Source organism: Podarcis vaucheri (assembly GCF_965113315.1).
Source record: "Podarcis vaucheri genome assembly, chromosome: 4".
In the NCBI taxonomy this organism is placed as follows: domain Eukaryota; kingdom Metazoa; phylum Chordata; class Lepidosauria; order Squamata; family Lacertidae; genus Podarcis; species Podarcis vaucheri.
In genome coordinates, this window is record NC_138762.1 from 21,136,024 (window position 1) to 21,159,113 (window position 23,090).

Consider the following 23,090-nt stretch of genomic DNA (forward strand, 5'->3'; position numbering starts at 1 on the left):
GCACAAAACAAACCAGACCATTCTGAGACTTCCAACGGCACCAGAAACCATGAAATTGTAAATGTGGACATAATTATGAGGATTTCGACTTAAACCGCAATACTTTCATTTGCAAGTCTGAAAAGACGGCTTTATACAACCTGGTTCTGTGCCTGTTTACTTGGAAGTATATTCAACTGAGTTCAACAGAACTTGCTCCCAAGGTCCAGATCTGTGTGGCTGCAATCTTATTCCTGTTTATTTTGTGAATAAGTTCCACTGTGTTCAATGGAAATTACTCCTAGGTAATTAAGATTGCTGCCTTTGTGGGGGGTTTTAAAAAATAATTTGGTTCCGTAAGTTGCTGCAGTGAGAGAGGAACAGTGCCGATATTATAAGTAAATCAAATTAGCTGCCTAAATGCAAATGTCTTAACACGGCAAAAACTTACATTTTCTATTTTGGCCTTTGAAGGTATCACAATTTTGGGGTTGTACCGAATAGGTGGCGTGAATTCCAAAGTTCAGAAGCTGATGAATACTGTATTTTGTAAGTGTGGCTATGTGCCATCTTGCTTATTTGAAGTCTTCTATTATTGTGTATAGTGCTGTGTGTGAAAATTGGGTATACAAGCAGGAGCAAATGGAACAGGGAGCATGTCAGCCATTTCATTTTAAATAGCAGCCTAGTTAATAGTTCATTTTAAATGGGTTTGGTGGCTGCATATGTTTTGCATTTAACAAAGTCTGAAAGGTGGCGCAGCCTCTCCAGCTTTTAGATGGGGTTCCTGGGTGTATCAACACCAGCTTCCATGGTGTGAGGTACCATATATAAATAAGTTTCAGAGTGAGTTCTTTTCTTCTGGCTGAGATGGATTTCAACAGAGGTTTAGATCACATTTTTGAAGATATGGTAGAATTTATTTCGTATCCTATGTCATGTTCCCATTGGTCTTTAATCGCAGTGAGGGGATTTGTAGTATCTTGGAGTAGTATTTTTAATATTGTAGGTACCGCCCCTTTGCTGTGTCCCTCTGTTGTTAGGATGAGTTTTTTCAAACCCAAACCCAACCCTCACACATACAAGCAAACCATATTGCAACCAACCAAACACAACCAACCAAACTTTAGATCCTCCAATCTCTCACAAAAATAAATCCATAAATAAAGGACTTACCCACATGATTCTGACACAAAAATCCTGCCCAAGCACCATGCAATAGAACGAAAGATCAATATTCCCACCCCCTTGCTTTTCTCCCAACTGCATAACGCACATGACAACAGCGTCATAGCGAATGTAAACAAAATGTGGAAAAGACTATGAATTGAAAGTGGAGACACTGTATTTCTCTGTGTTTATTTGCTTGTTTGTTACACGAGAAAAGTTTTAATGCAAACTAATTTCTTTACACGCTGCACTTTCTCCAGTGCAAGTAGAGATTTAGGCATAGAGAGCACTCTAACCCCCTTCTGCCCTAGTGTGATAAACAGCAGAGGTTTCATTAAAGCTCTTCTATTTATGCATCTCTAATAATAATAATAATCATTTTATTTATATCCCACCCTCCCCAGCCGAAGCCGGGCTCAGAGCAGCTAACAACAATAAACATAGGGCTTTAAAGGTTAAAACCAGCACCTTAAACCTGATCCTGTACTCCACCAGGAGCCAGTGCAGCTGGTATAGCACCGGATGAATGAGTAAGCATTAGCAAAGGACCCTGTCGAAACATCATTTGCTCATTAGGAGGGAAAGCCGGTAGAGGCTTAAAGCCCTTTTCTCTCAGGTGAATGAATGCATACGCAAACTGGCTGAGGTATATAATAGACTTCCTTGCCATCCATGGCTACTCTAAGGACAGATAACAAACCTAGCTGCTTAACCGCCAGCTTGAATGTTGTTCCAAATATGTCATTGATTGCGTAAGTCACTCACTGGATACGTAGCAGGGTCAGAGATGCTGCACTTAGGGAGGGAAAGCAGGATAAAAATGTTTTAAATAAATATCCCAAACTCAAAAATTGTCACTGGCAGAGCAATGGAACAGCAAACTTCTTTAACAGGGGCTGCTGGTGAGTGAACCTAGGTAGGATCTTACATTTGCACAGAATGAGCTGTGTGTTTCCAGTGGTTGGAACCATAGAAACTGGATGACTCTCGATACATGCGCTTAATGCTTCTCCTTCCACTGATGTATTGGGGCAGTCATGTCAGATATTTAAGACACATTCTACATTCACCTCCTTTCTCTTTCACAGCTCCAAAATCCCCTCCTGACATGGACATCGATTTGGAAATTTGGGACAACAAAACTATTACCAGTGGACTAAAGAACTACCTCAGGTGAGTAAGCTGTGCGGTTTCAAAATTTCTTGTTTCCTGCTAGCTTAACAATATTTCTTTCACCCTGCAATCCCAGTGTAATATAATGGGGAAACAGAACCATATAATATCGGAGATAACCAGCCAATATTCATTTATATTAATAGCTATCTGTTCCGGTTATTATGCACCATAAACCCCTCTGCTTGCCATGAGGCCTGTTTAATTTCTAAACGGTTATCTAATGTTCACAGCACCGGGCAGTAAATCTCTCTTTAATTGGCAAATTTATTCTGTCAAAACGTCGTAGCATTATTTTCCTAACACGACGTTCAAGTAGGGTAAACGAAACTAACTCCTGGAAGAGTTCTCATGAGTTTTGTAGTATAGGTGATTACATTTGTGGGGGTATGAAAAAATAAATAAATACCAGCCTGCCATTCTAGGAAGGCTCTATTCCATATACCCTCATGTAGTAGAAGTAAATTATGCTTCTACGAAGTAGAGAACCTTTTCTGCGTGCTGCCTTAACTCTGGAATGCCAGTCAGCACTCAGGGCTGATTTCCTTCAGAATGGAGAGGTTTGATCTTCTTGCAGTCCATGGGACTCTCAAGAGTCTCCTCCAGCACCAGAATTCAAAAGCATCAATTCTTCAGCGATCAGCCTTCTTTATGGTCCAGCTCCCACTTCCATACATCACTACTGGGAAAACCATAGCTTTAACTATACGTACCTTTGTTGGCAAGGTGATGTCTCTGCTTTTTAACATGCTGTCTAGGTTTGTCATTGCTTTTCTCCCAAGAAGCAGGTGTGGCCTGATTTTGTAAGGCAGCTTCGCATGTTCCAAATGCTGGCTGGAGACAAGAATCAACAGGTGGTTCTTCCACTTGAGGATTCAAATAAGCAGCCAGACATACACAGCCCGGTAATCTTAACAATTGGAATGATCAGCCCTGTAGCAGAAAGGAATCTGGCAATTGTCCACAGTTTAGTAGGCAAGCGTGCTCTCCTCCCGCGTTGTCTGTTTCACTCCAGCAGGGCATGCCAAGATGACTTAATTTGTCTTTTCCAACTGTACTGTTAATTTCTCCTCCCAACTGTACTGTTGCTTGAAGTTTCACTTGGAGCTATCTTTCATTTACATCTTAGCGAGTTTAGGGTGGAGCAATAGCAAGAGACTATTTTGCAACCAACAAGAAATTTGGATAATGTACTAAACTCTTCTTCTTTCTTCCCTCCCCCCCAAAAAAAAATGTTTTGCCCAGGTGCCTTGCAGAGCCACTGATGACCTACAAGTTGCACAAGGATTTCGTTGTTGCCGTCAGTAAGTGAAAATTCAGTCAAAAGCTGGTGACTGCAAATCCTTGGGAAACCTTGAGAGAAACTTGCATTCACCAGCTGCCCAGGGATTTTGTTTGAGAGATAAGGCTTAACAGTGGAAATATTGGGCATAGGGCCAAACTAGCTAACTGTGTAAAATCCATATGTGTAAACCCAGTCACGAAAAAAATAATTGGAGGTCTAGTTTTCACTCCGCTGCAATGACCTGGGTAGGGCAAGGCGTGGGGAAGCTTGAAGCTTCCAGTTCCTGATGAACTACAACTCCCATCACCCCCAACAAGCATGGCCAATGGCCAGGGATGACGGGAGTTGTAGTTCTGCAACATCTGGAGGGCCAGAGGTGGTGGTTATTTTTATTTATTTTGCACTCGCATAAATACAGTACAAACCCAATGATAAAATCCATTCGTAACTAAAATGCACGAAGTAAGCAATTCCATCAAAGCATTAAGAGCATCTGTGATTAAAACATACAACAAAACAAGTCAGGGGTTTTTTTTAAAAAAAAAAAAAAAACCACAGTTGAAACCATTAGATTAGGGCATTTGAGCCAGTGGAATGCCAAAATCATAGATCATAGAATTGTAGGCTTGGAAAAGGACCCTGAGGATCAGGTAAAGGTAAAGGGACCCCTGACCATTAGGTCCAGTTGCGGACGACTCTGGGGTTGCGGCACTCATCTCACTTTACTGGCCGAGGGAGCCAGCATACAGCTTCCGGGTCATGTGGCCAGCATGACTAGGCCACTTCTAGCGAACCAGAGCAGCGCACAGAAACGCCATTTACCTTCCCGCCAGAGTGGTGCCTGTTTATCTACTTGCACTGCGTGCTTTCAAACTGCTAGGTTGGCAGGAGCAGGGACCGAGCAACGGGAGCCCACCCCACGTCGCGGGGATTCGAACTGCCGACCTTCTGATCGGCAAGCCCTAGGCTCTGTGGTCTCCCGCTTTTGTTGGACTACAACTCCCATCATCCCTGACCTCTGGTTCTGCAAGTTGTAGTCCATCAACATCAGCCCCATATGGCATGGCCAGTGGTGGGGACATGCTGGGAGTTGTGGTCCAGTCACATCTTGATGGCAACAAGTTCCCCATTCCTTGTTTAAATCAATCCTTAGAGCTAAAATGCAGCCTGTTTTGTTCCTTGATAAGTTTTTTTTAAAAAACAAACCAATGTATTGTGTGTGTTTTGTTTTTTAATCATTATTATTTTAATAGAGTCTGATGACCAAAATTACAGGGTGGAAGCAGTCCATGCACTTGTTCACAAACTGCCAGAGAAAAACAGAGAGATGCTGGACATCCTGATCAAGCACTTGGTCAAGTAATAACTATTTTCTTTCCTTTATGGTGATGGGGCCGGGAGGAGAGATGAAAGGGAGGGAAGATGCTTCTGTGTAGTTTATTTTCTGGCACCACTCTTCACCTTCCCTAACTGCTTCGTTCCAAAGAGATGAAATTATTATTATTGAAAATTATAATTATTGATACCGCCCTATATGATGCTTAAGCTGTCTAAGGTTGTGAGCAAAGAGCTGCTGGCTGGAATTGTATTTGTTGCTGGAGCCCTGGAGGTTCTCAGCAAATAAGCAGCGCACATTAAATTAACCCGTTAATTGTAATTGCCTTATGTTTCTGCCAGGGAGTGAGTCTGTGGAAAATGAGTCTGTGAAAAAGAAGCTCAAGGCTCTTTCATCTCCTGTAATACTTTCATGTCTTTCTAAAAAACACAAACTGAAATGGCACTGCTCTGCTTAGGCCTAATGTTTGTGGGCTGTAGGAAGGATTCTTGTTTCCTTCTCGTTTTCGTTTTGTTGAGCTTTGTCAGAAAACATCACGGGGTAGTAGTTGATAATATGATATCTAAAGTATGTGACATTAGAATTTTATTTGATACTTACCAAAGAAATGGAGGGAACTCAGAGGCATGATAGAGCCTAAGTTAAATATGTAACCTATATATGTGTGTTTATGAACGTATGTATGTTTACTGAAAATCAATTAAAACTTAATTTACAAAAGAAAATATCACGGGGTAAAGCCCATAAAGAAATCTATTCGGAATAATTAGGTGTTATACTGGAGTGGATGAAGTGAAAAATGTTTATATACAGTGGTGCCCCGCAAGATGAATGCCTCGCAAGACGGAAAACCCGCTAGACGAAAGGGTTTTCCATTTTGGAGGTGCTTCGCAAAATGAATTTCCTATGGGCTTGCTTCGCAAGACGAAAATGTCTTGCGAGTTCCTGCGGGGTTTTTTCCCTCCCCCCCCTTTTTCCCAAGCCGCTAAGCCGCTTATCAGCTGATCCTAAGCCGCTAAGCCGCTTAAGAGCTGATCCGCTAAGCCGCTAATAGCGCTAAGCCGCTAATGGGCTTGCTTTGCAAGACAAAAAAAACGCAAGACGAAGAGACTCGCGGAACGGATTCTTTTCGACTTGCGAGGCACCACTATATAGCGGACAGATGGAGAATCAAAAGTTCTTTAGCTTCTTAACTTTTCTTTCTCTTTTCTCTTCTCTTTTCTTTCTCTTTCTGTCTCTTTATCTCTTTTAATTCTTTTTCCATTCCATCTTTCTTGCTCTCCCCTCTTCTCTTTCTCTTTTTTGCCCCTGAATTAATGTTTTAGTTTGGACAAAAAAAAAAAAGACATTTGATAATAATCTTTGTATTTTTCTTTATAAATTGTTTTCATAAAATGAAAAAGCATCCCACCAAAAAACAAAAAAGGGAATAATGAATCTGTTGGTAGAAAGGAATGGCGAGACATGGGGCGGGATGGTTGGTTTATTTCTAAATAAATTGCTTTATGAATTAGAATGGGTGACTTTCACATGTCAATATATGTGTTCACCTGCGTGGCTAGCTGAGATGCGCATTCTCATTTCCAGAAGACAGCAGCAAGTGATGGTTTTGCTGGTGTGCATCTGTGACCATGGGTAAAATTTCTGTCACGTCACCTCAAGCAGAGTGTTTTTTGGTGGATTTGATTTACACATTTAGTTGACTGTCAACAAGACCTGGTTCGTACATGCATGCAGACTCATTGCTTGATTTCTCAGCACATTATTACTGGAAAGTACTACCTTTGGTGCTTTAAGGTAGGAGATCTATGATGGCAGCATTTTTTTCATCTCCGCCGAGCTAAGCAGTTGGCTCCTTAATTCTCTCGCCCTGACCTAGCCACTGTGATCCACGCGACGGTCACCTCCAGGCTTCATTATTGTAACTCACTCCACATGGGGCTGCCCTTGAAACTGACCCAGAAACTCCAGCGGGTGCAGAATGCCACGGCGAGACTCCTTACGGGGTCCTCGTCGCGGGATCACATTCACCCTATGCTATACCAGCTGTGCTGGCTCCCAGTGGAGTACAGGATCAGGTTTAAGGTGCTGGTTTTAACCTTTAAAGCCCTATACGGCCTAGGACCCTCGTACCTACGGGACTGCCTCTCCTGGTATGCCCCACGGAGGACCTTAAGGTCTGCAAATAATAACACCCTGAATATCCCAGGTCCCAGGGAGATTAGACTGGCCTCGACCATGGCCTTTTTGGCCGTGGCCCCAGCCTAGTGGAACACTCTCTCACAAGAGACCAGGGCCCTGCGGGATTCGATATCTTTCCGCAGGGCCTGCAAGACAGAGCTGTTCCACCAGGCCTTTGGTTGGGGTTCAGTCTGATTCTTTTCTTTCTGTATAAGAACAAGCATTAAAGAGGCCTCCTAGCCCACTCACAGGTCCTTTATAAGACCAGTGGTAACAGTTGGCCCTGGAGAATTTTACTCTCAATTTTACCCATGGACTGCCATCTGTCCAGATTTTAATTTGCTCTGAACTAATTTTAAGATAAGGGAGCAGGTGGCGCTGTGGGTTAAACCACTGAGCCTAGGACTTGCCGATCAGAAGGTCGGCTGTTCGAATCCCCACAACGGAGTGAGCTCCCGTTGCTCTGTCCCTGCTCCTGCCAACCTAGCAGTTCGAAAGCACGTCAAAAGTGCAAGTAGATAAATAGGTACCACTCTGGCGGGAAGGTAAACAGCGTTTCCGTGCGCTGCTCTGGTTTGCCAGAAGCGACTTAGTCATGCTGGTCACATGACCCGGAAGCTGTACGCCGGTTCCCTCAGCCAATAAAGAGAGATGAGCGCCGCAACCCCAGAGTCAGCCACGACTAGACCTAATGGTCAGGGGTCCCTTTACCTTTACTTTAATTTTAAGATAAAAAAATTCCTTCCAGTAGCACCTTAAAGACCAACTAAGTTAGTTCTTGGTATGAGCTTTCGTGTGCATGCACACTTCTTCAGATACCTGAAAAATCTGAAGAAGTGTGCATGCACACGAAAGCTCATACCAAGAACTAACTTAGTTGGTCTTTAAGGTGCTACTGGAAGGAATTTTTTTTATTTTGACTATGGCAGACCAACACGGCTACCTATCTGTAACTTTAATTTTAAGATGTATTTTAATTAATTGATTGCCTGTTTTTATGTTCTTATGTTCTTTGTATACTGTGTTAGTTTTATGTTAGCTGCCCTGAGCCCGGCTCAAGCCAGGGAGGGCGGGGTACAAATAAAAATTTATTATTATTATTATTATTAATCACATATGCATGTCATCGTATGATGTAATCACCTGGTGATGATCGTGCATGTGTGAACCAGCTCCCAAGTGTACAGCAGTTAAAGTACCATAAAAGTGAAGTGAAGTGATGTAGATTCATTTTTGTACGTTTCGAAATTTACATTTTGTAAAGCACACTGAAAAACCTGTGATGTCACAACTGCAGGATATGAGTTAAAAAAATCGAAATAAGAGTTGTACAAATAAGCAGATCTTGCTTCTTACTCTGAGGACTGGATTGTGGAAGCTATTTTTGCATGCTGTGCCATCTTAATATAAAAGAGGAAGGAGGAAGATCACCCCATAACTCACACACCAGTCTGCAAATTGACAATATCCAAAACTTCACATTGGCCTGTAATAATAGTAATAGTTTCAGAAGACAGTGATTTTGTTTTTTTGGAATAAAGGATATTGCCACCTTTCCCTTACCTTTCAATACCAGATTACTTTTCGCAGGGAAAAGTAAAGTAGGCCTATGGAAAATTGGTTTATTAAAAAGTTCCAGCTTATTGGCATTCTGAAAAAAAGTAATGTTCTAAAACTTCTCAAAGAACCTAAGCCTTTGAACCTGTTTGCAGATTGGTGGCTAGCCATTACTTAGAATGATATCAAATTCCATTTTCTGTTTTGTCATCTTTACTATCCAATTTGTCACCATGGTAACCTAAAGCAACATAATATTCTGTGTTGTGGGCGATAAATTCAGAGTGAAAGGGAAACTGGTTTAGTATTCCTACCTGTGTTTGGACCCTATTTGTCAAAGTCCCTTTCTGGATAAGGAACTGAAAATCTGCATAGCACCCTGGAGCCATCTGACTTAACAAAATGAAGCCATGAAGCGCCATAATTTTTATTTTATTTTTAATGCATATAGTTCAGAAATACAGAGTCCTGCAGGATTGAGCTGCTAAATTTGAAACCGAATACTTTACCGAACTCGGGGCTGCTGGCAAAATTGTCGGGTTCCTCCTGTAACTCTCCGTAGTGAATAACTTGCCACATAACTGAAAAGGCTCCCTCCCTTTTACACTTCAGTGCCAACCATGTTGACCATGGTCCACCTCCACCATCAGAAGCAGTAGGCCTCAGGATGACAGTTGCTGGGAATTTCTGGTGGGAAGAGTCCTGCTGCACTCAGGTCCTGCTTGCGTTCTTCCTGCAGGCATCTATTTGGGCGCCATGGCAACAAGACGCTGGACCAGATGGGTCACAGGCCTGATGCAACAAGGCTGTTCTTATTGTCTTCCTCAGTCTCCAAAAGCAAAGCTGGGTCTAGAAGCAGCATGAGAAGATGGTGCAAAGACTCACTCTCCAGATATATGAGAGCCAAGGAGTGCCACAATGGGTTCATTCCATATCAAGCAATCCAATTTTTAGTGATTTTTTTTTTACCTGATGTCATCCAATTTTCTTTGTATTCTTGCTGAACAATCAAAACAAAGTTTAAATCTAAAGTTTTATATTTTTATCTCCTCCCGTTTTTGAGTTATGAGGTTTTTAAATTCAAAAAAAATGACAATTTTGGCCTTGCCGGGCTACACAAAAAGCTCTTAGAAATAGGAAACAATCAATACAGGGTTTGGGGGGGATTTTTAATCACTTTTTAAAATTTTAAACTTTGTAATTTAACTTTAAAAATTGAACTAAGTTGATCAAGTGCCGTATCATATTAAAGCCCATGATGTTCTGAAGAAATTAGTATTTTCAGTTTTAAAATATATCAATTCTGGGCTGAGCTTTAAAGGTTTTTGTTTAGTCCGGCAAGGCCAAAATTGTCCTTTATTTATTTTTTTTAAATTTCAAACCCTCAAAAACGAGAGGAGATAAAAAAATTAAAAACTGAGATCTGGGACCTTTTCTTATACTACTGTTAGGAAACTGATACTGAAAGCAATAGATATATAATGGTAAGGTAAAAATAATTGGATCACTTGACATGGAATGACCCAATGTGAAATTGACCTAATCTAGTTGGCCCTGTTTTGGTACGTGTTTCCACTATTCCTTCCCTGTTTAGCAGAGAACCACTTCATAAAAACACAAGGGCTGCAAGTGTATCCCGCGAACACTCCATCCCAGGACCAAGAAAATCCCCTTCTACATTGGGGTCTAAATCTTGCCACGCATATGCAGACATCACAGCAGGTCCCTGTTCCTTTCAGCATGTAAAGGTAAAGGGACCCCTGACCATTAGGTACAGTCGTGACTGACTCTAGGGTTGTGGCACTCATCTTGCTTTATTGGCCAAGGGAGCCAGCATACAGCTTCCGGGTCATGTGGCCAGCATGACTAAGCCACTTCTGGCAAACGAGAGCAGCACATGGAAACGCTGTTTACCATCCCGCTGGAATGGTACCTATTTATCTACTTGCACTTTGACGTGCTTTCGAACTGCTAGGTTGGCAGGAGCAGGGACTGAGCAACGGGAGCTCACCCCGTTGTGGGGATTTGAACTGCCGACCTTCTGATTGGCAAGTCCTAGGCTCTGTGGTTTAACCCACAGCGCCACCCACGTCACAGGCTAAATGGCACCTTTCTGTAGCAATCCCTAGAAAACTCCTGAGTTATTCTGCCGAGTGAAGGATTTATGATGAGCACCCATAGCCCGTGGTTCATCCTGCTCATCGCTTATCCAAATAAACAAGCAACATTTTCACAGGCTTCATTCTAAATGAAGCGTTGAACCCTGCCATCTGGAATGAAAATGGTCTGATTTATGTACAGGTAGGATTGTTAATGTCTGTTGAATGGCATGGTCCGTTCACCAATATGTCTGCCTCGCTACATAATGAAATGAGAACCTGCGTAGCTTTAAAAACCGACTAGGTGTTCCTAACCATAGATCATCTCTAACCTTTGCGTCGTTGGGAGTTCTTTTAAAGTGATGCGCACCAAATTTGCTCTCCATGTACATTTGTCAAGAAACCTTCATGGCCCAGACAGTAGATTACTGTTGCCGTCTGCTGATGGAATCATCCCTCAAGTCAACCCTGCTCTTGGAATGAAATGTGTATTGCAACACACTCTGGTGGTGCATTTTGGGGAGTAAAGGCCTTACTGAAATTGGCTAAGCTGCTATGTGGCCATGAGTAACCTTTAAATTTTATTATTTATACCCCACCCTTCTGACTGGGTTTCCCCAGCCACTCTGGGTGGCTTATTACAGCATATATAAAAACATAATAATACATCAAACATTAAAAACATCCCAACATAGGGCTGCCTTCAGGTGTCTTCTGAAACTTGTGTAGCTCTTTATCTCCTTGGCATCTGAAGGGGCCGGGGCGTTCCACAGGGCGGGTGCCACTACCGAGAAGGCCCTCTAGGCCTGGTTCTCTGTAACTTCACTTCTCACAGTGAGGGAACCAGCAGAAGACCCTCAGCGGAGGGAAGTCAAAATGACCAGGGTGCTGGAACAACTCCCTGGAAACGGACGAGTCTGAATGTTGGGAGATTTAGAACAGACAAAAGGAAGCACTTCGTCACACAGAATCCAACTTCTGTGAGGGAAATGAGAAGTCAGAGTGGCTTGCAGGGCAGGGAGTCCCATTCATGCGCCCTAAAACATAATGAGTTGTGTAGGTTTCTGAAAGCCGAGTGTGCATAGGTCCTAGGAGATGCTGTGTGGGGAGCACAATGCAGAAAGTCGTTTTTTAGGATATATTTATAATAAAGTGGTTTGAATGAACCAACCCAGTCTATGGCATGAGGCTTTTAGCTCCAGTAGCTTTTGCAGAAAGATTCAGATTGGTGTACTTCGGTTTCTGCTACACATTGTCAGCTTCATTTGTTTGTGGCCCTTTCTAGAAAAAAAGGAAAGAAAAGCTGAGAGCAAATGAAAAATGCATCTTGCTTGGTTTCTGCCTCAGTTAGGGAAAAAGTTCATAATTGAAGTGACTTGCTTTTAAATTCAAGAGAAATAATGTTTGTTATTGTAATAATTAATAATAATAATTTATTATTTATCCCCCACCCATCTGGCTGCGTTTCCCCAGCCACTCTGGGCGGCTCCCAACAGAATATAAATTAAAAACACGATAAAGCATCAAACATTGGAAACTTCCCTCAACAGGGTTGCCTTCAGATATAGCACGAGTTGGTTGCAGAAATGCATTGAAACTTGCAGCCTTTCTTAAAATATGCAGGGCACAACCAGTAAAAATATTTTTGGACTCCTCCTTCCAGTCAGCTTCCTTTTCCATGAGGGGAAACATTTACGTCAGTCTGAGGTGTATTACCATGTCAAAATTATAAGCCTGATAGTAAGAATGAATAATAACCCTGCACCTCTTCTTCGAACAGGAAGTTAGTGGGTGATGATTAACTTCCTCCTTTTTTCAATTGTTTTGTTTTCAGGGTATCACTACATAGTCAGCAAAATCTCATGACCATCTCTAACCTTGGAGTTATCTTTGGCCCCACACTGATGAGAGCCCAGGAGGAAACGGTGGCGGCAATGATGAACATCAAGTTTCAGAATATTGTGGTTGAGATTCTTATCGAGCATTACGAGAAGGTAGGACACTGGAATCTTGTAAAACTTATTGAAAGGCACACGCTTAAAAAATAAATAAACCCGAAAGCAGAAACGCCATATAACCTTGAACCTCACATCTGCTGTTCCATAGCCTAACGTACATCCCGTTCATGTTTGATAATGGGAAGAGCAGCTTCTTCTTCCTTGATTCTTATGTTTGTGGTAGAGCCTGCAATCATCTTCTGAGGTCCGGAGGATGGCAGCACAAGAACAGGCCTTTTCTGTGGTGGCACCCCGTTTGTGGAATCCTCTCCCTAGGGAGGCTCGCCTGGTGTCTTCATTATGAGTCTTTTGGTGTCAGGCGAAAACATTCCTCTTCTACCAGACTTTGACTGGTTAAACAGTCTGTTACCGTTGAAATGTGTCAAGGGGGATTGCCTTTTTGATATTATGTACAGTGGTGCCTCGCAAGACGAAAAGAATCCGTTCTGTGATTCTCTTCGTCTAGCGGTTTTTTTCGTCTTGCGAAGCAAGCCCATTGACGGATTAGCGGATTAGCGCTATTAGAGGCTTTTAGAGGCTTTTAGCTTATTATCTGCTGATCGGATCAGCTGATAAGCGGCTTAGCGGCTTAGAAAAATGGGGGGAAGGGGGGGGAACCAGCAGGACCTCGCAAGACATTGTCGTCTTGTAAAGCAAGCCCATAGGAGATTCGTTTTGCGAAGCACCTCCAAAACGGAAAACTCTTTCGTCTAGCGAGTTTTCCGTCTTGCGAGGCATTCGTCTTGCGGGGCACCACTGTATTTTGTGTTTTTATGTTGTAAACCTCCCTGTGCTCTTTGGATGAAGGGTGGTGTATGAGTTGTAGTAGTAGTAGTAGTAGTAATATAGTAGTAGTAGTAGTAGTAGTAGTAAATAGTAGTAGTAATAAGTAGTAGTAGTAGTAATTATTATTATTATTAATAATAATAATAATTCATTACTACTACTATATTATTGTTATTGTTGTTGTTGTTGTTGTTACTGGAAAATCACAGCATTTGGCTGGTCGTTGTTTCTTGACCCTAAATGAAATATAGCTGCTCCTGAAAGATTCTCAGTTATCCTTGCTTTTAACTGACAGATATTCCACACAGCCCCAGACCCCAACATCCCTCTTCCGCAGCCTCAATCCCGATCGGGCTCAAGAAGGACGAGAGCAATCTGCCTTTCTACAGGCACTCGCAAACCAAAAGGACGATATACCCCGTGCCTGGCAGACCCAGACAGTAAGTGCATCTTACTCCACTAGCACATTCTCACTTAGTGGCAGTTAGTGGAAGGTAGCAGTTGTTTTGCACTGAACATAAAGGTGTGCTGCTCTACAGAGCTGTGTGTGCGCGTGCGTGCAAAGGCAAATCTTGCATTATCCCCTGAAAGGTTCTGAGCTTTTCCTGTTTGTTTCGTTTCACTATTCCGTGCCCTGCCCCACCCCACCCTGGTCCAAGCAAGACCATCTTGATGTGCTAAGGCAGAGTGGAATTTGTATAGTTCGAAAGACAGGTTATGCGCATTCGTTTGCCCTCTGCACCAGTGAAATCCACCAAGGACACAGGTTTCTATTCTGTGCCATCCCATCAGCAGGGAGATGCATGATTGGTTGCAGAGCACAGTCTTCAGAGCAAGAGGGTGCAACATCCCTGCTCAAAATAAACTGGTCTGGTCAGGGTCATTGCCTGAGCGAAAGACTGTGTGGGAGCTCATGTATCCTGCCTTGAGCTCCAGGATGGAAGAAAGGCTGGGTGTTAATGAAGTAGATTTATGAAGTGGTGTCACTTGTGCATTATAGAGGTGTTGATGGAACGATTTCTGCATGCCTGGCAGAGGAACTGCAAGTGTTTATTGCCCAACGGTGGCATTGCATTCATTGCTGGTGGATTGAGATCAGGGCTTATCACACTTCTATGTCTGGAAGGCTATAAGGATAGTTTTAGCTCCTAATGTCATCCAAATTCTGCTCGAGGAAAGCCTGGCATCTGCAACCTGTGTTAAGTAAGAATGCAAACCTGCACGTATTTTCTTAGTGGGCAAATTCTGCTTCCACTAATCACAAAGGGTTACTAAGCTTGATCAGAATGCTGAAGTTCTACCTCCTGACCAGTAGGGGAGCCCTAGTAAGTCCTCCTCTGACTTCTGAGCCTTCGCCCAGTATGGCCCATGCATTTAAAACCCATCATCATAACAAGAAGAGCTCTTTTACCTCTTTAAATTAAAGCCAGATTCTCTGTAGCCAATACCAAATTATGTTGGATTTTGTGCCAAGGAATAGAACTTTTTTTTTAATATTTAATTTTTTTATTTTTTACCAACCACCAAAACACAAACAGTGAAACGCTGCCCCCCACCCCCCGGCGGCTGATACATTGGGTACACATAATCAATAATAACACATTCAAAACAACCATATGTACAATTTTATATATGTTAAGACTCCTCCATCCATAAGGTTTATTTAACTTTTAACATTTTAATTGCCCCAAATTGTTCAAACCTACCCAAATAATTCCATATCTTCTCAAACCAATCCTCCTCTTTCTCACTTAAACCCTTTCATTCTGTGTATCTTCACAGTTAGATATTCTAAAATTATAGTATTATTCAGTTTTTTCCTCCATTGGTTCACCCCTAACTCCTCTGCATTTTTCCAATTACTCGCTATAACCTGTCTGGTTGCAGTGACCATCAATTTTACCCATTTACAAGGTATAGAACTATTAGAAAAACTCAAGTCCTGGTGAAGACTGGCACTCTCCATTTAGGCTAAGGTTGGGCATCATGTGGTCCTTCATTTGTCATTGGACTTCAGAACCCATAATCCATGATTGTTTACCGACTTGGTTGGGGCTGATGAGGTTGGAGTCCCAACATTTGGAGGGGCCACAGATTGCTCACCCCCAATTTAGACCATGCTTGGATGCTAATGAGCAAGTAGTGTTGCCCTCCTGCCCACAAGAAAGCAAAATTGCACCCTGGTAAACATCATCTATTCTTCCACCTCCCCAACCTTTCCACCCTACAGCTGATTCCTACAGCAGCAGCCCAGACAGCACCCCGATGGGCAGCATAGAATCCCTTTCATCTCACTCATCAGAACAAAACAGCACCACGAAACCTCCATCTTCTCAGCCCAGGGATAAAGCCGGAGGAGTTCCATGGATTGCTTCGTCCCCATCATCCAACGGGCAGAAAAATTCAGGCCTTTGGACGCCGAGTCCTGAATCTTCCTCAAAGGAGGACACAGCAAAAACAGACATGGAGTCTGACTGCCATAGCGTCACTTCTGTCACCGGTCCAGAGACCATGACTCCACCAACAGACCTGACCAAAAAAGGACTGTATAGCCTCTCCGGATTGAAAAGGTCAGCGGCTTCCTCCATCCGGTCCATCCCTTCTGCCGAAGGTGAGCCCTGTGTGTTGTGTGTTGGCTTAGAGTTAATAAGGAAGATTTGCATGAAGCTTCGGTCACTGTAAAGATTTGTACTTGAGTGGCAGAGCATTCTCTCTTCTCCCCTCCTGCCACTTCCATCTGTTCTGGGGGTTCCCCCCCCCCAACCCTCTGGATCACATTTGAGGGGGGGGACAGGGAGTGGGGGAGAAGTCCCATTGCAAAAGCGAAAATCCTTGCACTGCCTTAGTTGAATACCACCTGGTATATTTAACATTATGTGCAAAAAAATGAAGAATATAAAATGAATCTGGTGGTGCTCCTTTTTTAAAAAAAAACAAAACAAAACAGCCTGTAAGGATGTTTTTCTCCACTGAATTTTGGCTGACTAGACAAATCTGGCAGAGCACCAATAAACAGTTAAATAAATAAAGTCATGAAAAGTTAAATAAATAAAGGGTGTTTGCAGCTATTTGGGCCAAATGTTAGGCATGTTTTGAAAATTCCTCATAAGGACAGAATTGTTGAAGAACAAATCATCACAATGTTGTTTGCAATAATTGTGCGTTTCTGTGTTAAACTTCCATGTTTATAATATATCTAAATTGACGTTGGCTATAATGATTATATATCCGTTGCTGTAAGTTTAGATAATTAGAAAAAAGGCAAAAAAATACCCCACCAAAGCTTATTCAAACAGAAAATTCCAGGTCACCAAAACCTGGCGTGTCAGTAGTTTCTTCACCATTTATGTGTCATGTCTGGATTTTAAGCTAACCGGTCCTGGAAACTTTGGCAAACACATTGTCTTGAGAGACATCTTTATCATTTCCAGTGATTACATTACAGAGCCTATGTCTCATCTCATCCAGTGATAAAGATCAGGCTGCTTCTTATAGTGTAGGCTTGTTTCTGTATACTGCAGGAAGTTTCCTCTGGCAAACATCTCATTCAGCATTAGCAATACATGGTGCATATGCAGCAAGGGCAAATTGCAGAGGCTTGGTCTCTGCCGCAAAGTCCAGGGAGGTAGATTTTTAATTTACTTTTGTGCAAGGTAGAAGCAAGAGGAAGGTCAATCCTTTCCTTACCGTAGGAGCCTTATACCAAATCAGACCATTGGCCCATCTAGCTCTACATTGTCAACACGGACTGGCAGCAGCTCTGCAGGTTTTCAGGCAGGAGTCTCAGCCCTGCCAGGGATTGAATTTGGGATATAAACCACAGAGCCTAGGATTTGCCGATCAGAAGGTCGGCGGTTCGAAACCCCGCAACAGGTTGAGCTCCCGTTGCTCGGTCCCTTGCTCCTGCTAACCTAGCAGTTTGAAAGCACGTCAAAGTGCAAGTAGATAAATAGGTACCACTCCGGCGGGAAGGTAAACAGCGTTTCCATGCACTGCTCTGGTTCACTAGAAGTGGCTTAGTCATGCTGGCCACATGACCCAGAAGCTGTACGCCGGCTCCCTCGGCCAGTAAAGCGAGATGAGCGCCACAACCCCAGAGTCGGCCATGACTGGACCTATTGGTCAGGGGTCCCCTTACCTTTACCTTTTACACACAGGGGAGATGCTCTGCCACTGAGCTTTCCGCTACAACTGCCTCTCAGCTTGCTCTCTCCACTGCATGCGGTAAACAGGCAATTGGAACAAACCAATGGGGAGGTCAAGTACCACCCTGAGCGAAACAGACAGTAGAGCACAAGCCTCTTAATCTTAGGGTCATGGGTTCGAGCCTCATGTCGTGCAAAAGATTCTTGTGTTTCAGGAGTTTGGACTAGATGACTTGGTTTTCCTTCCAACTCTACAATTCTATGATTCTAATGCCAATCGCCCAGCTCCTCGTGGTCTTGCAGCGAGGTGGTGGCAAAACGGGTCCTCAAGCCTCTTGTTTTCTCACCAGGTGCTCAATAATGGGTTTTTAAAAATCTGCTTGAGATCATTTTGTGTGACGCTGTTTTACTCAGGTAACAAAAGCTGCAGCGGTTCGGTACAGAGCTTAACTTCTCTGGACGCCAAAGAGACGCCCAAGGCCCCAGCAAACCCAGACCTGCCTCCAAAAATGTGCAGGAGACTGCGGCTCGATACGGCGTCAAGTAACGGCTACCAGAGACCGGGATCTGTGTAAGTCAACCCAGAGGGTTGTGACGCATGTTTGCGTGCAGGCATTTGGGTCCTCGGGTTGTTCTGAAGAGCGTGTGTAAACCAGAAATGATTTTGTATGTTCCAGGGTAGCAGCGAAGGCCCAGCTGTTTGAAAGTGGTGGCTCACTTAAGCAGGCTCCCTCAGGAAGGTAAGCCGCACTTCACAATTCCTTCTTCAGTGTTCCGTGTATATACATGGTTTTATTATCATGCTCTCGTTTCCACCGTGCAATCATGAAGGCCCAAAACTTTTTTTTAATAAAAACAACAACAACACCCCAAATCTAAGAATTCAGAGTAAAAAGAACTTGGATTTTTTTTTTAGTGTGACAGTTCCCACACCTTGGGAACTCCCCGCCTATTGACATTGGACAGGTGCCTTCCCTGTTCTCTTTTCAGTGCCTGCTTTTGGTTTAGGCTAGCCTATCCAGACATGTATGGGACACGGGTGGTGCTGAGGGTTAAACCACAGAGCCTAGGACTTGCTGATCAGAAGGTCGGTGGTTCGAATTCCCGTGACGGGGTGAGCTCCCGTTGCTCCTGCCAACCTAGCAGTTCAAAAGCACGTCAAAGTGCAAGTAGATAAATAGGTACCGCTGTGGTGGGAAGGTAAACTGCGTTCGGCAGAAGCGGCTTAGTCATGCTGGCCACATGTACGCCGAGCTGTACGCCGGCTCCCTCGGTCAATAAAGCGAGATGAGCGCCGCAACCCCAGAGTCGGCCATGACTGGACCTAACGGTCAGGGGTCCCTTTACCTTTACTTATCTAGACATGTACAATGCTGACGTGTGGTTTTTAGCTTATATTTTTAAAGCTTCTAAGTTGCGGGGGTGTTACAGATAATTTCATGTGTTTATTCTTTTTGTAAACCCCTTTGAAGTTTGTTCGACGGTTTGTTTGTTTGTTTGTTTACAATCAGGCGGCATATAAATTTTATGAAATAAAGAAATTTGAAAGTTGGGAAAGCCTCCCTTCATTTGAAGCGGAATTCAGGCCTGCTCAGATTTGGGTTTGTCCTCAAGACAGCTTTTTCTGCCATCTCCCTGTCTTTTTCCCAAGGAAACAACCCTTCCCTTTGAGAAGGGAGAGGGTTAAATGGTGCTAGAAATATATCAGTACAGATAGGAGAGACCAAGGGGTGTATTGGTTGATCTGGCCCCATAGCTGACCTTAACAGAATCTTCTCTGTTCCTTGTTATGCTTCATTAGGAATATTCATCAGTGAGTCGGCTGATTTATTATAAGGATTTTTATACCGCACTTTATAGTTACTGTGCTATTTACAAAAGGAATAAAATAATTAAAATGTAAACAAAATAAGTTTCGTCTCACAAAATGTAACTATAACAAGTTGAAAGGCCAGACTCAGGAAACTACCAGCTTCTTAAAAATAGAGGTGCCTTTATATAACCATCTTAACGTGTACTAGAAGGCCTTATCTTATTCCAGAGAAAGAGAAACTTCCTAAAGGACATGTTCCACCTGACAATGTTACTTTCACACCCTCTCTTCCTGACTGCATCAGATGAAGCTATCTGCAAAAAGATAGCATCTCACCTTCACAAATGCACACAGTGAGATCTTTTCTCAGAACATCAAAGCTCCTTAGGCTGCTAATAGTTCAAGGTGGGTGATTAGCAATCGGGAGCAAATCGCATTTCGGGCCACAGGCTTGGGAGATGGGAAAGAGCAGGCGCAACAGTTGGCTGCAGAACAAGCCAGAGATAACAAAAACACCATTTGCTAGATGATAAATGAACTGGCTGCAGTCAGAATGCCAAGTCATGGTTTGCACAAAGCACCAAGCTTACCAAGTCACTCTTCTTAATGGAGTGTCTGAGAGAAAATTCAGAGCTGATTGGAAAGGAGCTCTGGTTGAAGTCGGCGCTTTCCCTGGCCTGCATGCAGGAACCATCCGAGAGACAATGGGCTAACTCCCAGCACTATCAAGGATTTAAATCGTATTCGCAGTGAACTCCTGAGGCTCCCTCGCCCCCAGCTCCTTTCCCTCCCTGCCTTGCCTTTTCACTTCTCCTAAATGATATCGAGCGCCAGAACAACTTGGCCACAATAAGAAAACTTTGCCCATGATATGACTATTTTTCGCCTACCCACTTCGACTCTCTGGCACCCTATCTGCATAACCTAGCTATTCTAAAATATAGACGCACTTTTACTCTTGCAAGATAGAATGTTTTGCCCTAGGCTGTACTTGAGGGACAATTCCAACAAATTCCACACACAAAAACGCTTATATCCCTGTGGAGATGGTAATACAGAATCGGTGGTGCATGCCCTTCTGGCTTGCACTCTTTAAAAGTCTTGTGGAATGAGGTCATCACCCCTCTTTTATTGTCCATTCCGGGTCGCCCAGCCACTGCCACAGTATCCTTTCTCTTGGCAGATCAAGATGAGCAGGTGACAGCAAAGGTTGCAAGGTTTTTAGCTGGGGCAATTAGAATAAGATCCACTATTTGACTATTGATTCAAAGCCCTAAAACGTATTTTATATAATTGACTTTTTATTTTTATTCTTCGTAAATCGTATTGTTGTTTTATTGCTATGGCAGTTTCTAGCCCCCTTCTTCCTTTCTCATTCTTCAATTTGCATGCCAGCCTTCTGTGCCGCCATCTTGAATAGATTACCTGGTTGCAGGGCTGTCTTACAAGCCGCTAGGCCCAAGTACTGTTTAGCACTCTCACTAAAGGTACAAACTGCATACACATCCTACATTTAAAACATATTTCCCTCCACCACCACCCAAAAAATCCTGGGAACTGTAGTTTAAGGTTGCTGGGAATTGCAGCTCTCTGGGGGGTAAATGACAGTTCCAATGATTCTTTGACAGCAGGGATGTGCTTCAAATTTGTTTTCAATGTGTGTTGTGTACACAGATTCAGGCAGGTAGCCTTGTTGCTCTGACACAGTCAAAATAAATAAAAATAAATAAAAAATTGTCCAACTAAAAATTGTACAACCTTAGAGACTAACTAAGTTTGTTCTGGGTATAAGCTTTCGTGTGCATGCACAGTTCTTCGGAGTGCCCCACTTTTTTCCGTCTCGCACCTCTCAATCAATGGCCACTTCATTGACTGCTACCAGCAGCATTCGCAGTGTGAATGTTTCTGTTTCTGTAGCAACATAAACCATGCTTGTTTGTTTTTCAGGCAAGCCAAAGCCATGTATTCCTGCAAGGCTGAACACAGTCATGAACTCTCCTTCCCTCAGGGAGCCATATTTTCCAATGGTAAGACTTCTCCCGTTGTTGTTGTTGTTGTTGTTGTTGTTGTTGTTGTTGTTTATTTTCCAATGGTAAGATTTCTCCCATTGTTGCTGTTGTTGTTGTTGTCATCACAACATAAACAACAGAGAGTCCTCTGGCGCCAAAAGGATTACATTTGCGTCATTCAGTTAAAGCACAACGGCATCACTTTAAACAGTCATGGCTTCCCCCCAAAGAATTGTGGGTGCAGAGAGTTGTTTAAGAGACCCCCCCCTATTCCCCTCCTCAATTCCCAGAGTTCCCTGGGAAGAGCGGTTGTTAAGTTTGCTAACCCACTCTGGGAACTGTAGCTTTGTCAGGGGAATTAGGGATCTCAGAACCCTTAAGAAACTACAACTCCCAGGATTCTTTGGGGGAAGTTCGAAGTGGTATCTATGTGTGAATGTGGCCTGACAAATTTGTTAGCTTCTGAGGTGTCACAAGACAGACTTAACGCTTCTCCCCTTTCAGATTAGATGCCATGTGTGTTGTTGTGCGTCGCGGTCGTCATTATGTATTCACAAGAGAGTATTGAGGTACCTTCTCTTTTTATTTTCTTCTTAATAGTATATCCATCTGTGGAACCAGGATGGCTCAAAGCGACGTATGAAGGCAAAACAGGACTTGTTCCAGAGAATTACGTTGTCTTTCTCTAGTAATAGTTAGCAGACAGCAGCATCTTCATGGTATCCATGGTAACAAGCAATAAGCACTGTGATTTATATATATATTTTTAATCTGACACAGATATGGGGGTCTGCCAGTCAGCCCTGTGTGTGGCAGATTTCCTTTGACTTCTGCAGCCGCAGACAATGTAGCTCCTTATAAACGGAAAAAACCTGGTGCAAATAGTCAAGAGGGTTTGTTTTCGGATGTTTGAAACATGGTACTCTTTTGGTCGTCTGCTGCTAGCAACCAGAAATTCATTTTATTTTTAAGACAAAATGATAGCAGCCAAAAAATAAGGAGCGGAAAACAAATCGTTGTTGCTTGGGTAAAGCTCTGCCTTACCCCCCATCCCCCAGCAACTAAGCATTTGATTCTCAATCGGTCCCAGGCATTTCAGAGAAGTCTTTGATTTTCTATATTATTTAAACTTTCGATAAAAGTCCGCAGAGATCACAATTTGCAGATGCAATGCATGTCATTTATAGGGCTGCAAAGGCAATTAGTTGGAGCACCAGTTTAATCAAAAGCGTGCTTTTCGTTTTTAAGAGGCATTTTTAAATACAATTATGTGTTTGTGTATGTTCACTACTTTGTGTCTTTTCCATATAATTATTATTAATAAATTATATTTATAGAGTCCGTCTTCCCTGAAATGCTGTAATCCTAAATTGGAACACCAACTACAGGAGTAATTTATGGCTTTTTTATTTATTTATATTTCCTTTGCTTTTGGTCCTTCAGACTGGGGGAAGGTGTGGTGTTTTTCCATTGGATAAACAAAAGCAAATAAAGCAAACAGGACCCTGAAATTTACACTGTCCACAAGGCAACAAGTGAGAACTAGTAATTTTGAGCCTT

The 23,090-nt window shown here is 42.9% G+C and overlaps 1 protein-coding gene across 2 annotated transcripts in view; it reads left to right on the forward strand.

Annotated features, from left to right (window-relative positions):
- The window catches only part of ARHGAP42 (Rho GTPase activating protein 42), a 164,579-nt gene extending 141,711 nt beyond the window's left edge, over window positions 1-22,868 (forward strand). For both annotated transcript variants that reach the window (XM_082219138.1, XM_082219139.1), the window contains exons 14-24: window positions 454-528; window positions 2,238-2,322; window positions 3,568-3,626; window positions 4,861-4,966; window positions 12,615-12,774; window positions 13,859-14,003; window positions 15,794-16,174; window positions 18,123-18,279; window positions 18,386-18,448; window positions 21,469-21,548; window positions 22,131-22,868. In XM_082219138.1, the coding sequence (XP_082075264.1) occupies window positions 454-528; window positions 2,238-2,322; window positions 3,568-3,626; window positions 4,861-4,966; window positions 12,615-12,774; window positions 13,859-14,003; window positions 15,794-16,174; window positions 18,123-18,279; window positions 18,386-18,448; window positions 21,469-21,548; window positions 22,131-22,219 (1,400 nt within the window). In that variant the 3' untranslated portion in view covers window positions 22,220-22,868. The remainder of the gene's footprint in view (window positions 1-453; window positions 529-2,237; window positions 2,323-3,567; window positions 3,627-4,860; window positions 4,967-12,614; window positions 12,775-13,858; window positions 14,004-15,793; window positions 16,175-18,122; window positions 18,280-18,385; window positions 18,449-21,468; window positions 21,549-22,130) is intronic.
- Window positions 22,869-23,090: the final 222 nt, after the last annotated feature.